The 15,104-nt window shown below is 47.3% G+C and overlaps 1 protein-coding gene across 1 annotated transcript in view; it reads left to right on the forward strand.

Annotated features, from left to right (window-relative positions):
- PLXNA4 (plexin A4) overlaps window positions 1-15,104 on the forward strand; it is a 420,427-nt gene that overhangs the window by 344,256 nt on the left and 61,067 nt on the right. The window contains exons 11-15 of the mRNA XM_039379236.1: window positions 1-191; window positions 6,323-6,474; window positions 7,101-7,218; window positions 12,018-12,154; window positions 13,776-13,943. Coding sequence (XP_039235170.1) covers window positions 1-191; window positions 6,323-6,474; window positions 7,101-7,218; window positions 12,018-12,154; window positions 13,776-13,943 — 766 coding nt within the window. The remainder of the gene's footprint in view (window positions 192-6,322; window positions 6,475-7,100; window positions 7,219-12,017; window positions 12,155-13,775; window positions 13,944-15,104) is intronic.

A 15,104-nucleotide genomic window follows, 5' to 3' on the forward strand; every position in this document is an offset into this window, starting at 1 on the left:
TTCACCTGTACAAGTGTGGGGCCATGAGGGACAGCTGTGGACTCTGCCTGAAAGCCGACCCCGACTTCGAGTGTGGCTGGTGCCAGGGACAGAACCAGTGCACGCTGAAGCAGCACTGCCCAGCCCAGGACAGCCAGTGGCTGGAGTTGTCCAGCACCAAGGGCAAGTGCACCAACCCCAAGATCACGGATGTAAGTCATGGATCTGCAAGAAGATGGGGTATTCTCTCTTGTGCCCTTTCCTTGGTCGATTTTTCATGATTCGGGCTTGGGTTGGTGATGGGAAGGGCAGGGCTGAGTCCTGCTGTGCCAGGCTTGGGGATGGGAGTCCATGGTGACCTTCAAAGGCAGGCACACAACTCCAGGTGTTTACAAGCCAGGGTGTCAGAATTCCCATGCCATAGTCCATGTGGATGTGATTCATTTGCACAAACACAGTCTGCTGGTGCAAGCTGAGGAACCCAGAGCATCTGACCTGCCCACACAGGGCTGGTAGATGTGACAGCAAGCCTTTAGGAGAACTTGGCCTTCCAGAGGAACAGCTGAAGGTGAGACAAGATGCTCTGGGGCATCTCAAATGGTCGGTGTGAGGGTAAATCAAAGGAGCCCAAGTGTCTCTTGAAACAGCCTCTCTGACTGAGATATGAGATGCTGAGTGATCCCAGAGTGGTTTGAGCTTTGCTGACAGGAGGTCAAGGAAGGGAGATGGTTGTAGTTTATGTTTCCTGGCAGCATGACATGGACAGAGTCCATGTCCAGGAAAAAACAAGACTCCACTGACTCCAGCAAATTAAAGCCCATTTGTTTGCCTGGCTGGTGTTGAGGGGTAAAAAAGCCCCCATAAAGCAAACAAAGCCTTGTACAGTTGTCAGGTTTCCCCTTGGAAGGCTCAAGGAGGAGGCAGGAACAATCCTGGGTTAAGAAAAGTTGGGAACTGTCCTATTAAGTGATAAAGAGAGAATGAGGGAAAGGCTGGGGGGAAGGACCTGCAGGATAACGTTGTTCTTTACAAGGTTTCCTATTGAGTGGGCCAAAGGAAGAGATGGGGAAAAGGTTCAAAGAGGACATAAAATGATAGAAAGACCAGAGAGGGATAGCAGAGGAAGGGTGAGAAGGCAAGGGAGGCAAATCAGACCTGAAGCCTAAAGGGACTTTTTTCTGCTGTCTTAGGATGCCTTTGCCATAATGACAGGCACCATTTCAGGGTCACAGGGCAGGCAGAAGGACCTGAGCCTTGAAAATGAGGGCCCCATCCTTTCCAACTGCCTCCTGCCTTAAGCATCTCTCAGTCACCCTTTTAATGTGGCCAGGGCCTTATTTTGCAAATTAGAAGAATCGGGAGGAAAATGAGACAGACAAGACAAGGGGAAATGCAAAGGAGGAAAATCCAACCTCCACTGTGGTGGTTTGGTATGAATAATTAGGTGGGTTATTTTCTTAGAAAGCAAGAAAGGCTTTTTTAAGTTGTACTTGGTTAAGAATCAAAAAGTGTGGGTGTTATGGGACAAGCTTTAAACTGACGTCCATGCTGGAACATTTTGAGAAAGCAAAGGTTGGGTTGAATCTGTTTTTCCCAGATGCCACTGAAAAGAACTTCTCTTACTGTGTTTCAATACATCTTCCTGTCATTCATCAGTTCTAAAGTACTCACTCAGCTGAACTGTTTGATTTTAAGTTATTCTGATGTTTGTGGCTTATTCCAGTGTTTCCAAGGTGAAGGTCTCCACCACATTTGGATTTATCTGAGACTGGTAATTTTGAGCCCACCTGAACCACCCAAAGCTGTGAAACCAAGCCCAACCAGCCAGAATGGAGAATTTTATCTGAATACTCAACTTTGAGGCTTTGAAAATTCTTGGGAGCTGGGAGAAATCTTTTTCTAAATATTTTAAGATTCTCAGACCTTGTGAAACACTCACAGAATTTGGTATGGGGATGGTCAGCTAAAGCAGAAGTCCAAACCACAAGGACATGCAGTGTTAGGATGTTCTGGAGTCCACCCACATTTCTCTGCCATATTTTGTCCCCAACCCTACATCTACAGCTTCTTTTTGAAGAGAAAACCCCCTCATCCTCCACCCTACAGCTCCTCCTTCTAATTCTGCTGGCATTTCCTCCAGCAGCTCCCAGAGCTCGAGCGGATCATTGCAACCCTCGCTCCCGAAACATTCCAGCTGTCTGGTGCAACCATAAGGAGCTCTTGGAAAGCCTTTTCCTGAGCCATTAGCATGGAAGTAATCTCAAGTGACTGGATATATATTGCAGCTAATGGTAGGCCTGGAGCTGGGGGGGGAGAGCATCCACAAGTCTGGAGAGGAGCCAGGGCTGGATCTGCGCAGGGAAGGAGGAGGAACTCACACTTGTATGGCCACAAACACCCCCCCCCTCTGAACACAGAGCTCCCCAAAACCTGCACTTCTGTACCAGCTCCTGCATTTATGGAGCCACTCAGGGAAATTAAAGGACTTGCTGAGCCATAAAACCCCCCTTTAAGAGTGACAAGCAGGAGCACAGGGTGTAAATTGTGGTGCAGCTCTGGGGTCTTGGAGAAAAAACTGAGGCTTCCTGGCAGTTTTGTCTCCCTGCCTGTGTTTTCCTCCCCCAAAACTGACAGGTCTCATTCTGTGTTTTTGCACCTGTGATAGGAACAGGCTCCTTCTCTCCCCCTGTGAAAACAGCCTGGCAACACCTTCTTGTGTGAACCTACGGGAGTGCAATGAAATGGGGTTAAACCATCTCCCACGTGCTCCCGGGAGAATCCCAGGCCCTCCTGTTTTAAGGAAATGAGTGATTTTTGTAGCTGGCCTTTACAAATTAAGTACTGCACGGGGAGGGTTCAGAGTTGCTCCGTTGGCTTCACTCTGGGAATTTTCCCGTTGATGTTTTTTTGAGTCATAGCAAGAATTTTTTAAAACCTCAGGCTTTAGACCGAGCTGGAAGGAGGATGGTATTTCCAATGAGGTTTTGTTTTTTTTTTTTGGTGACTTCTGCAGGGAAAATTTGGTCTCCAACTCACCCCTAGTTCTAAAGAAAAGGGCTTTTCTAGCAAGATCTTCTTTTTCACCACTGCACCTTCTTTATTCAGGGTAAAGACATGACTCATTTGAGAAAAAAAATCCTCTTTTAAGCTCTTCAAAACATAGGTGAGCCCTAATTAACCACACACCTCCCCTACCTGACAGCCACCTTACCAGAACAAATAAAAACCATTTAATGGCAAGTTTAACACCACAAACAGGACCAAAATATTCCATGGGGAACTCAGTTCTCTTAAAAAATATGTGTAGATATAGGAAACAAAATAAAACATAAGAATTTTAGTTTATCTTTCTTTTTTTTTAATTTTCAGAACATGTGAGATTGCATTTGGTATGGTGATATATTCCAGCCTTCTGGCATCATTGATATAGTGTTTTATCAGGAGGGGATTAACTGACATCAGCAAAATAAATCTTTTAAATAGAAAAACTTTGCTTGAATAGATATTTATTAATTATTCAGCATAAAAATATTTTGGAAATGCCATTTTTTAAAGGTTTTCAGTGTTGATTCCCCAGCTGAGACAATCAATACTGGTTTCTCCTGGAATAGAAATTTTATTTTCATTCTCATCTTTTAGGAAACCTTCCTCTTTTCCTGGAAAATAACCACAAAATCTTTTTTCTTCCTTCCTTCTTTTCTTTCTCTTTCTTTCTTTCTTTCTTTTTTTCTTTCTTTCTTTCCTTCTTTCTCTCCTTTCCTTCTTTTCTCCTTTCCTCCTTCCTTTCCTTCGTTCCTTTCCTTCCTCTCCTTCCTTTCTTTTCCTTCCTTCTTTTCCTTCTTTCCTCTCCTTCCTTTCTTCCTTTCTTTCTTTTTTAATCTATTTTCTCCTTGTCTATTAATCTCATCACCACAAACCACCCAAAGTTCAAATCTCCAGCCAACCCAAATAATCCTTTCACCTGTCAGGTTTATGAATGTTGTACTATTTATTTTCTTTTTAGGGCTTCAGTATCTTGTTGACTTTTGGAGTCGGAATAAACCTCTGAGGGCTCTGATTTTGTTGGTTCAAGTGGTATTTGCCTGTTTTTTGGACCTGAGATGGGACTGCTGCAGGGATCTTGTGCTGTAGAGGTTGTGACTATGCCACACAACCCTCTGGGTCCAAGAACTGCTCTGTGATCATCTGTGCTATTAATTTAATAACCTCTATTGGTTCCCTGTGAAGTCAGAGCAAAGCCACCCTCATCGAGGAGGTGGTTCATGGCACCTAAAATTAATATCCTAAAATATAATATCCTAAAATAAAACGTCCCGAAATAAAATATCCCCTAAAGGTGCCAGATTGTCTCTCTTTTTATTAAAGGTGGACCTTCTAAAAATTGGCCTTTGGATGGGAATTACACTGATCCTGGTGCCAGACTCAGTGCTGGGAAGTGAGGAAGAGCAGTTTATCCCAATGCCTTGACTTTCCCTGCCAGTCCAACTGCTAGGGAAAGGCGTAGCTGCCAACCCAGATTCCCACTTGGCAGAGTGGGCAGGACCTCAGACCTCAGACAGGGAATTCCCCTTCCCTCACTGCAGAGAGAGCCTTGCCAAGGCTGGCAGATGGCATCCATGGCATCCTGAGCGGGCAGCAGGGAATACCCTTTCAAAGCAGTGTTTGAACCCCTTTCAAGTAACCAGTTGCATGGCAGAGCTTTTGGGCACAGGGAATAATTGGAAGGGCACAATGGAGATAATTATGGGCCAGCCCCAGGATTTCAGTGCTGTTCCAGCATCGAGGAGGCAGCTCCTGTGCTGATTCCACCTGGCTCTGGACAAGGGTGATGGAGAAAGACACAGTGATCCCAACCCTGCTAGGGGCTGGTGAGGGCCAGTTGGGGTGTAAACATCATTCCCAGCAGGCACCAGGATGGTTGGGATACTTGCTTATCTCATGTTGGGGATCAGAAGCCTCCCACTCCACAAATAATCTGTCCATACTCCCATTCCTGCCCTTCCAATGGCACCCTGAGGGAAAATATTCCCCTGAGGGAAGCTGGAGCTCTTTCAGAAATAGGTGTTGGCACAGTCTAATTGCTGTTGCTGTCTCAGTCCCCACTCACCCTTCCCCACACCTAATCTGACACCCTGTTCCTGTTCTGTCTTGGCTGGTTTTACAGGTGGACGTTTTCAGTGGAGTTTGTGATGTATGACCTGTTCTCCAGAACACATCAAAAACTCCATGTGCTTTGGACTGGGAATTTAGGATTTAAAGTGACTGGCTGAAGTCACTTATGTCCTTTCCACGTCCTTTATCCCATTTCTTTCCATCATGCCCCTCTCCCACCTTTCCATGGCTCATGTCTATAAAGTACAGAGCTCAGCTGCACCACCAGAAATCACTTCTCCTACCTAGAAAACATCTTCTGCTCATCTCTGGATGTTTTGCAAGTAGTTAAAAGGGAGGAAACGGGATGTGGAGCAGAATTTTGTATACTCTGAGGCTGGGGTATGTGGGATATATATTTGCAGGGGGTCTGGACTGAGTGAGGCATTCGGAGTAGGTTTGTTTCCTCAGTTGTGCAGTGTTTATGAGTGTCTCTAGTGGTCACAAAAAGACCTGATATTGGCTCTTCTTTCACCTGAGAGGATTCTGGGACCTGGGGGTTCTGATTGACAGGAAGCTGAACAGGAGCCAGGTGTGCCCAAGTGGCCAAGAGACCAATGGCTGCTGGGCTGGCTGAGGAAGAGTGTGGCAGCAGGAGCAGGGCAGGGCTTGTGCCCCTGGGCTGGGCGCTGGGGAGGCCACCCCTGGAGTGCTGTGTCCAGCTCTGGGCCCTGAGCTCAGGAAGGCCCTGGAGGGGCTGGAGCAGGGGCAGAGAAGAGCAGCGAGGCTGGGGAAGGGACTGGAGCCCAAGTGCTGGGAGGAGAGGCTGAGGGAGCTGGGGGGGCTCAGCCTGGAGAGGAGGAGGCTCAGGGGAGACCTCCTCACTCTCTGCAACTCCCTGCCAGGAGAGAACCGGGGGGGTCAGGCTCTGCTTCAGGGAACCAGCAGTAGGACAAGAGGGCACGGCCTTGAGCTGCACCAGGGGAGGTTTAGGTTGGGCACCAGTAAGAAATTCTTCACAGAGGGAGTGATCAAGCATTGGAATGGGCTGCCCAGGGAGGGGGTGGAGTCACCGTCCCTGGAGGTTTTTAAGGACAGACTGGATGTGGCATCAGTGCCATGGGCTGGGTGACAGGGTGGTGTTGGGTCACAGGTTGGACTTGATGATCTCACTGGTCTTTTCTTTGCTTCTGTGATTCTGTGATTTCCAGAAGTGGTTTGATTATTCTCCTTGTTCTCGGCTTGTTCACAGATCAACCCAGTGACGGGCCCTCGCGAGGGAGGGACCAAGGTGACGATCCGTGGGGAGAACCTGGGGCTGGAGTTCCGGGACATCGCGTCCCACGTCAAAGTGGCCGGCGTGGAGTGCAAACCTCTGGTGGAAGGGTACATCCCTGCAGAGCAGTAAGTGGGGTGTGTGGCAGACAGTGGGCCACTGCACACCTAATGACAGTCATCCCTGTAGGACCTTCCAAGGAGTCCATTCCACTCAACTTGGGAGCTGAGGAGTGGAAGCTGCCGTTCCCCACGTGCAGCTCAGGAGCTGATAATCCATTTATTACTGTATTTGGATGGCATGTTTAGATGATTCTCATGACTTATGCCATGGTTACCCTCTGTTTTTCACAAAACAGACACCACAGGGGTGTTTAGTTCCAGTTTGGGCAGCAGCAATCCTGAGATCACTCTGAGCAGGAGTGATCATTAACCTTACAGCTGCCTCCACCATGCACAGCTCGAAGACAGAGGGACTCACAGGGTCAAACCTCAGCCTAGAATTTCTCAGTATATTTGAGTGAAACTATATAGATTTACACCACCAAAGCGTGTGTCTCACCAAGTACCAACAGCCAAAGGCCACCACTTTCTAAAGCTCAACCTAGTCCACAGTTTGGATTCTGGATTAGACAGGATGGGTTAAGTCTACAGTCCATTCCCCAGCACTCTGGGCTCATTTTTTCCAATTCCATCTTACCCACACCATCAAACCACCCCTCAAACTTTGCTTCTGGTTTGTGTTTTCTCCACAGGATAGTGTGTGAGATGGGGGAGGCCAAGCCCAGCCAGCATGCTGGATTTGTGGAAATCTGTGTGGCTGAGTGCAAACCAGAGTTCATGGCCAGATCTTCACAGCTCTATTACTTCATGGTAAGTTCCTGCAAGAAGTTCTCCTTGGTCCTGAAGGTCCTCAGGCCTTGGTCCCCTTTGCTGCATCTACCCATTGTCCTTGATCATATTGAAACTCTGAGCTCTTCACAGTAGTACTGAGTGCACCAAATTGTTCATTCCATTTCCTTTCAACATCTTGTTCTGAGCAAAAAATAGCTTGTCTAATTAAAGTTTTAACAATCTAATAATAGTCCAGATTATTAGTCCAGTTACAGTTCCATACGGCCACAGTCCAAATTAGTACAGAAAATTCTCATTAATAGTTAAAAATGCTGTACAGGAAAGAACAAAGGGGGAAAAAAAGAAGGGGAAAAAAAAGAAGAAAATGGAAAAAAACCAGTGTCCTCCAGAAGAAACTTGGGGGTTGCCACTAGTCATTACTTCTGAGTCTTCAGCAGGAGTGTGATGTTCATGGTGGGGTTTCTTCCTCCTCACTCTTGGATTCCCCCAGGGGTTTCTTCATCCCATCCATCCCAGCAGCCCTGGGATCAGGACACATCCAGATTAGGCTGCTGGGGAGCTGTAGGATGTGACTGGGGCTCAGTGCAAGTGGGCAACTCTTTTGGATGCTCCACGATGAAACGGTGGACATCTGCAAGCTGGGACTTCAGTTCAAGCACAAACACATGTTGTACACTTGACTTGTTTTTTTTTTCTCCTTTCTGATGGTGTTCCTTGTCCAAGAGACCTGATTATTCCTCTAAGGCCCCTTGCTGGGGACATGCAAGCGTTGCCTGGCCTTGATCTGTGCAGATCTGTGCGGGCTTGACATGAGAGGGTCTCTTTGTTCCCATCAAAAGCTCTTGACTCCTGCAAGGGAATGGGACTTTTCTGTAATTATTCACATGCCTGAGCATTTTTTTTGATCGTAAAGGGACTTGTAATGAATGCAAATGTCTCAGGTTTCCCCCTCAAGCCACGGGCATTTCTCCGTTCTCCGCGTTTTCCGATGTCACTCAGGTGTTACCGGGGTGGGGGCGGAGAAACACCACAGGACAAAGCCCCTGCCAGGCAGACAGAAGGGCTCTTTCCAGGACATTACACTTCAACGTGTCACCTTTGCCACTCTTGGAATTACTGTCTGGTTTTGATCATCCGTGTCCATCTGTGACAGCTTTTCCACTGCCAGCATTCCCAGCCGTGCAGGAGCTCGGAGTCAGCAGGGCTTTCACTGCTCAACACCTCGGTAGCTTTGTGTCAGACCAAGAAAAATCCCCAAAAAACAGAGGGTCTCCAACCTGCCCATCATATTCCCTCTCCTGTGTCCGGTGTTTTCACATCAGGAGCTGTGTTTTTTGGCTTCCTTGGATGCTCCTGCCAGGAGGGCAGAGATGCGAATGCATCTCAACGTGCCTTGGCATCCTTGGCAGCTTGAAGGGAAGGAAGATGTTTGAAAAGTAAGGAAGGGAGATAAATGTGGCTTTCTGACTCACAGTAAATCCTCTGGAAAATTGCTTTTCAAAAGGTTTGAGGCAAAACTTGCCAAAATTTGGCCAGTAAGCCTCCCTCTCTCCTGTAAGAATTGGAAGATGTCGTGTTTTGAGCTCATCAGAGTATTTAATTTCAGTGTTTTAACAAAGAGGCACCTTCGTTTAGTGGTGCCACAACAGTTCTTCTCCACATTTCTAATGAGAACTTTTAAATTCAAAAGGCTGTTGGTTTGTTTTAAATTTGTCTGTGATCGAAGACTGCACATTGCATTAGAGACTACAATAAGCCAAAAGGGAAACAAAGCTGAAATTAAATTTATGATGATCTAAATGAAATTTTTTTTTCAAAGTTATTCATTTTCTTACTGTGATTATTGCCACAGTCTTTCCATTAAAAAAAAATAAATTATCTTCACTTTTCAATTCAGGTGCTGACGCAAATTTACCTTTATTCTGGGTTTAGATGAGAATATTGTGTCTCAGTGCAGGTGATGTGGGATACTCTGATTGCATTTCTTCTGGGTCTGCTCCTAAATCCTGGTCCTAGGAGAGCATCTCTTCCATCTTTCTCTTGCTGCTGTTGTTGAATCTATAAGAAGGAAACCCTTGTGTGAGTCACATCTTGCTCCACCCTTGTCCCCAGGAGGAATGAAATGGGAATCAAGGTCTTGACATGCACCATGAGGTCATCAGACACAGCTCTGATGGTGGACAGCCTGTGTGGAGGAGATGCTGGAGGAAAGCATAAGGTTGGGGAGCTGAGGATAGTTGGCAAAATCCTTGAAAGGTGCAGATTTCCTTTCCAATTTCCCTCATTGTCACTGTCCACTTCAGCCTTTTAGAGAGCCAAAGCTTGCATTCTTCATCACCTTTCACCAGCAAGGAAATGGTGAATAGTCTGGAGGCTGAGCTGTACTGTGAACACGCTTTGCAATATTTATGAAGGCCACTGTGAATAATTAATGGTTTATCACAACTTTGAAAGCTCAGCCACAAACCCATTTGTAAGCTTGGCCCGCGACACAGCAACGCTTTGCCAAGGAGTGTTGCTGGTGAGGATCCTCAAAAGGGCTTGGCTGGTTTATCCACCTCTGAGGAGAGGGCAGGAAACCCATCCAGGGGTGGGACAAGGATTTTGAGTCTTTAACTCAAGTGTTCCTCTGTGGTTTGTGAGTCAGATACTATTGCAGTGCTGTTGTGTGGGCTTTGGGCACCAAGTTGGCCATTCCCAGCCTGTCGTTCCAGATGAGGCTTAAGTTGGATATTAGGGAAAGTTTCTTCATGGAAAGGGATGTCAAGGCTGCCCAGGGAAGTGGTGGAACCATTGTCCATGGAAGCATTGAAGAAACACGTGGATGTGGTGCCTAGAGATGTGGTTTAGTGGTGGGGTTGGCAGTGCTGGCTTGACGTTTGGACTCGATGATCTTCGGGGTCGTTTTTACCCTTAATAATTCTGTGATTCTAAGTATAAAAACAGCTTCCAAACCCTCGAGTTTAAACAGGAGAAGTGCCCAGCTCTGACAACAGATCCTTCTACAGAGCTGTGTGTCTGATTTTCATGTTCTGCCCTTCCTCTAAGAGCTGCATTTCAAACAGAAGCAAAATGGAAATCTGGCCGCTGTTTTTCAAAATGATTAACCAGGGTGGGACAGGAACAGAGAAGGCTCTGTGTGTGTGAAAGTGGGAGCTGTGGTGTGTGTCAGGTGGTTTTATAAACATGGATTAATGGTCTCCAAAGCTCAATAAGGTGGTTGCGTGATGTACCTGCTCGTTCAGAGGAGCTGAGAGCTTCAAGCACTTGTGTCATCATTCTTAAAGAGAGGGGGAAAGAAATAATCTTCATTTAAATGCATATAGTAGCTTTTCACTTGGGACTGAATGGAAAGTTTTTCTATTAAAATGCAAATGAAAGAATAAACTGTAACTCCAAATTTTTCCCTGAAAATTGATGTCTCCTCTCTGCATTGTGGTAACAGGGTGATCTGTGCCTTCAGAGTGCAAGTATTTTATCTTGATTCGGGGAAGAAGGGAGGGCAGGAGGGTGAGAAAAAGAGGTTTGAGATTTGGGGCCTCTAAAGGAATTGTGGCCTTTTTTGATATATTAACACAGCACTGTGTTATGCCTGGAAAAGAAGCTCTGAAAGGCAGCAGAGAAAAGAAAAGGGTGTTCATGTGGGCAGTGCTGGTTTTTGTGGCTGTGGCATTTCAGGGGACACTCAACCTGAGCAAGGCCATGCTGTGTCAGTGCACGACACTCCTGTAGGACTGGGCTGTCTCAGCATCCAAATCTGAGAAGAAGAAGAGAAAGATCAGGGGTCATGTGTGGGCATGTGGGAGAAGCAAGAAACAAGCTCAGATTCTCTGCTGAAGCACAGCTCTCCTTCATCCCAGGGAAAAATCCTGTGAGTGCAGGGGTAGGTTACAGACATCTCTGTGGAACCCTACAGCAGGTTCTGTTCTCTGCTTGGGGGTGTTCACCTGGAGAAGAGAAGGCTCTGGGGAGACCTTAGAGCCCCTTCCAGTACCTAAAGGGGCTCCATGAGAGCTGGAGAGGGACTTGGGACAAGGGCCTGGAGTGATAGAACAAGGGGGAATGGCTTTAAAGTGAAGGAGGGCAGGGTTAGATGGGATATTGGGAAAGAATTCTTGGCTGTGAGGATGGTGATGCCCTGGCACAGGTTGCCCAGAGAAGCTGTGGCTGCCCCTGGATCCCTGGAAGTGTTCAAGACCAGGTTGGACAGGGCTTGGAGCAACCTGGTCTAGTGGAAGGTGTCCCTGCCCATGGCAGGGAGTAGAACTGGATGGTCTTTAAAGTCTCTTCCAACCCAACCCAAACCACTCTGTGATTCTGTGATTCTCAGATCAATAGGGTTGAGTGATCTTTTCAATACCAAACCATTTTCCCCCCTTGTGAGCTCCAAATTTTGGAAGTGGAGATTCCCCATTACGATCCAAACAAGCAGTTCAAGACCCGAGTTATCTCACAGAGCTGGTGTTGCATGACAGCAAAAAGACACCCAAGCTGTGTCAAACAAGCAGTGGAGAAGGGAGATCATGGCTCCAGCTGCTTCAGGCATGGAACTGCCTTTGGAAGCAGAGTATTTCTGAGTGGATACAAGGGCAGGTCTGATTTTGCAGAGGTGAGGAGAACAGACTGGGGTAAGGTCTGAACTCATCCCACCCCACCTGGCATTCAAACAGGATGTCTGTGTTAGGACTGGTGTCCTCTATTGGCCAGAAGGCATGGTCATCTTCTGAAATCATGTGCCACATGATTAACTGAAACAAGAGAGGCCAGGTACCTCTGCTCCTCTGCTGTCTTTTCAACACCACCCTTTGCCTTCACAGACTCTGACTCTCTCTGACCTCAAGCCCAAGCGGGGACCAGTGTCGGGTGGCACCCAGGTGACAATCACAGGCAACAACCTCAACGCTGGCAGCAACGTCATCGTGACCTTTGGGAGACAGCCCTGCCTCTTCTACAGGTACAGATGAGTCCTTGCTCCCGTTCCTGCCTGGGTGTGAAAGATGTGAGCAATTATAGCCAAGGGGCTTCTGCAACCTGTCCCTCAAGTGCCTCCTTTGCCCGTGGCCGTGTCTGTGCAGCAATGGGACTTGTGCATTCTGCACCATGCACAGCCTTACTGAGCATGCTTTGGGGAGAGAGAATAGGATTTATTTCATTGTTTTGATTGGTATTTGATGTGCTTTTTCCCGTGGCCTCTTGTCAAATCTCACTACAATTCTTCACGGTCCCGCGCTTTGCTACTTGCGCCGGGAGTACGTCGTTTAAAAGATTCATTTTCGTGTCCCTGCTTTAGGAGAGGTGACAAAGAAAATCTGACAACATCAGTTCTGAGCATTAAACCACCTCCCTTTTATCCCAGAATAGTCCTGTAGTGCTAAGAAATGGATGATTTGCAATGTTTTAGTTCTGGGTTGGCTCCTGTTCAACTGCAGTTCAGAGAAGCTCAATGTCAGTGTTACCTGCTGAATGTTCCCTGATCCCTGTGAGAATAAGCCTGAATCCCATTCCCAGGGGCTCCTGCAGCTCAAAACTACCCAGTGCCACACATTTTGCTGCCAGTGTCGGTGGAAGCTGAAGATGAAGTTGGCACATTTCTCCCAATATGTCCTTGGCAGAGCAAGGGCTCATTCACAGGAGACCTGGGAGCGCTGCCCTGGGGCAATGCCCTTCCCTCTCCTGGCTGTGGGGATCCTCTTTAGCTGCCTGTCATGACTCTGGTGTGATTCAGCATCTATAATTCGGGAGGCTGAAGTCACAGCTTGTGATTTAAAATGCCAAGTGGGAGCCACAGCTGCTCGGAGATGCCTATTGAAGAGACTGGAGACTTTTAGGAATGATTGAACATTGTCTTTCAGGGGAATTTTGGGGGGTACACGGAGGTGCAGCCACTGAAGGTGACTTGTCCTCCCTTTCTAGGAGTGGAAGATGAGGCTGCATCACAAATCACAAGACTGGGGAGACTGAGGGTGTTTGGAGCCTGAATTTTTGGCTCACTGTGGAAGGAAAGGGCTGCTGCAAAATTCAGACCTGGAGCTGGTTTTGAGCCCAGCCCAAAAGGAAAAGTTTATGCAGAATCCTCTTTGAGTATAATCATAAAATGCTCCCCACTGTATTAGCACTTTCCAAAGGTCCCAGGCACGCTGCAAAGTGCACTTAAACAAGGCTTACAGTCCTAATGCAAAGCAAACTTTATGATCCCAGGCTGGAAGGCTGAGGTGCAAACACCCCTTTTATGAGCTGCTGCTGCATCTGTCCACAGGCAGGAAGGAAACACCCATCAAATATTTAATCACAGACAAATACTTCTGTAGACAGGCCTGGCTTGGACTTCCCTTGGGGTTCAGTTTTCACTCTGAGCCCTGAGAAATGATGGCTCTTGTGGTTTTACTTAAACTAGTGAAAAAGCAACACAGTGTCACTTCCTCAGATAAACGGTTCACACCATATTCCTGGAGCAGTGACTTTCACCACTTCACAGTGCACAGCTTTAGGTCACAGGACACAAGAATGAGTAGTTGGGCTCTTTTTGACACCATTTGTTTTGCTGTTGGTTTATATTTACTTGCTTCTTCTCCCAGGAGATCCACCAAGCACATTGTCTGTAACACCACTGCCTCCTATGAGGGCTTTGAGAAGGTGAAGGTGTCTGTGAGAGTGGACAAGGCCAAGATACATCAGGAGCTGCACTATGAATATGTAGAGGATCCAACCATCCTGAGGATCGAGCCTGAGTGGAGCATCTTCAGGTGAGCATCCCATGGGAACCCCCTGCCACCCCCCATGGTTTCCAATGCAGCACTGCCGTGATAATATTGGTCCTTGGTGCAGAAAACTGCTTTCCAAGAGTTCTGTTCACTAAGAATTTGTGTAGAGCTGCTTCTCAGAGCCCAAACAATGAGGGCTGGTGACTTTGCCTCCTGAGAAGACAAGAAGTCCGACAGTGCATCGTGTGTGGTAGTAACACCTTGGTTGCTCAGTGGGTACCCTGGGGCAAAATTTCCACAGGTTCCAGTGAGGGATGAGCAGGATAAGAGTCTTTTGTCAAAACAAACTCTGCATAGTCCAAACTAAATGATCCTGCACCCTGCCTTCACTATCAGAACAAAACTTCTTGGTTTAATGCAGCAAAATCCAGCTGCTAATGCTCAGCAGCATGCTTGGAGACTCCATGCCTTAATATGGGTGCAGCAGGTCTCCAACTTAGAGCTGAAGTTTTCTCCCTCTTTTCTGCAGCTCAGGGTCTATCTCCAGCACCAGGATGTTCCCTGAGTGAAGTTTACAGGCCACTGGGGCTGGTTAAACTACACAGTTGTACCCCTAAAAGCTGCAATTCCTGGTGCTTGTGGTAATGTCTGTGTTTCAGGCCCCATTGGGATGAACCCACAGCTTTGCAAGGCAGCAGGAGCAGTCACTGATCCCTTAAACCCAGGCTTAAACATCATAACTGGGCTTAGAGAAGTGAATTTCCCTTGGGTTTGAAAGCAGGAATTCCTACATTTCCCTCAGCCTCCATGGGTTTGCAATTCCTACATTTCCCTCAGCCTTCATGGATTTGATGCCTTAGGACTAAGCATTGCAGGTGTGGCCATCACACCTGAAAGCCCCAGGGCTCTGTCCTGAGATGAAACACAAAAGGAATCCTGTTCCCTGCCCTCTCCAACAGCTTCCTCCTCGTTAGGGATCCCTTTTTCTCCTCACCCCACTGATGCTGCTTTGGTGAATTCAGAGGGTTCACACAAAGGTGTCTGAGAGCAGCACTTGCCCTGGGTGTGGAAGGTATCCAAGTGATACCCAAACACTCTCAGAAGCCTGCAGGAATGGCCTCAGGAAAGGAGAAATTGGTCATTAAATGCACTGATATTGCCTTGAAAAGATACAAAATAAGGAATCTCAGTCTCCCCTCATTC

The sequence above is a fragment of the Pipra filicauda genome, unplaced genomic scaffold (genome assembly GCF_003945595.2).
Source record: "Pipra filicauda isolate LSUMZ 115617 unplaced genomic scaffold, ASM394559v2 scaffold160_size1671714_pilon, whole genome shotgun sequence".
NCBI classification, from domain to species: domain Eukaryota; kingdom Metazoa; phylum Chordata; class Aves; order Passeriformes; family Pipridae; genus Pipra; species Pipra filicauda.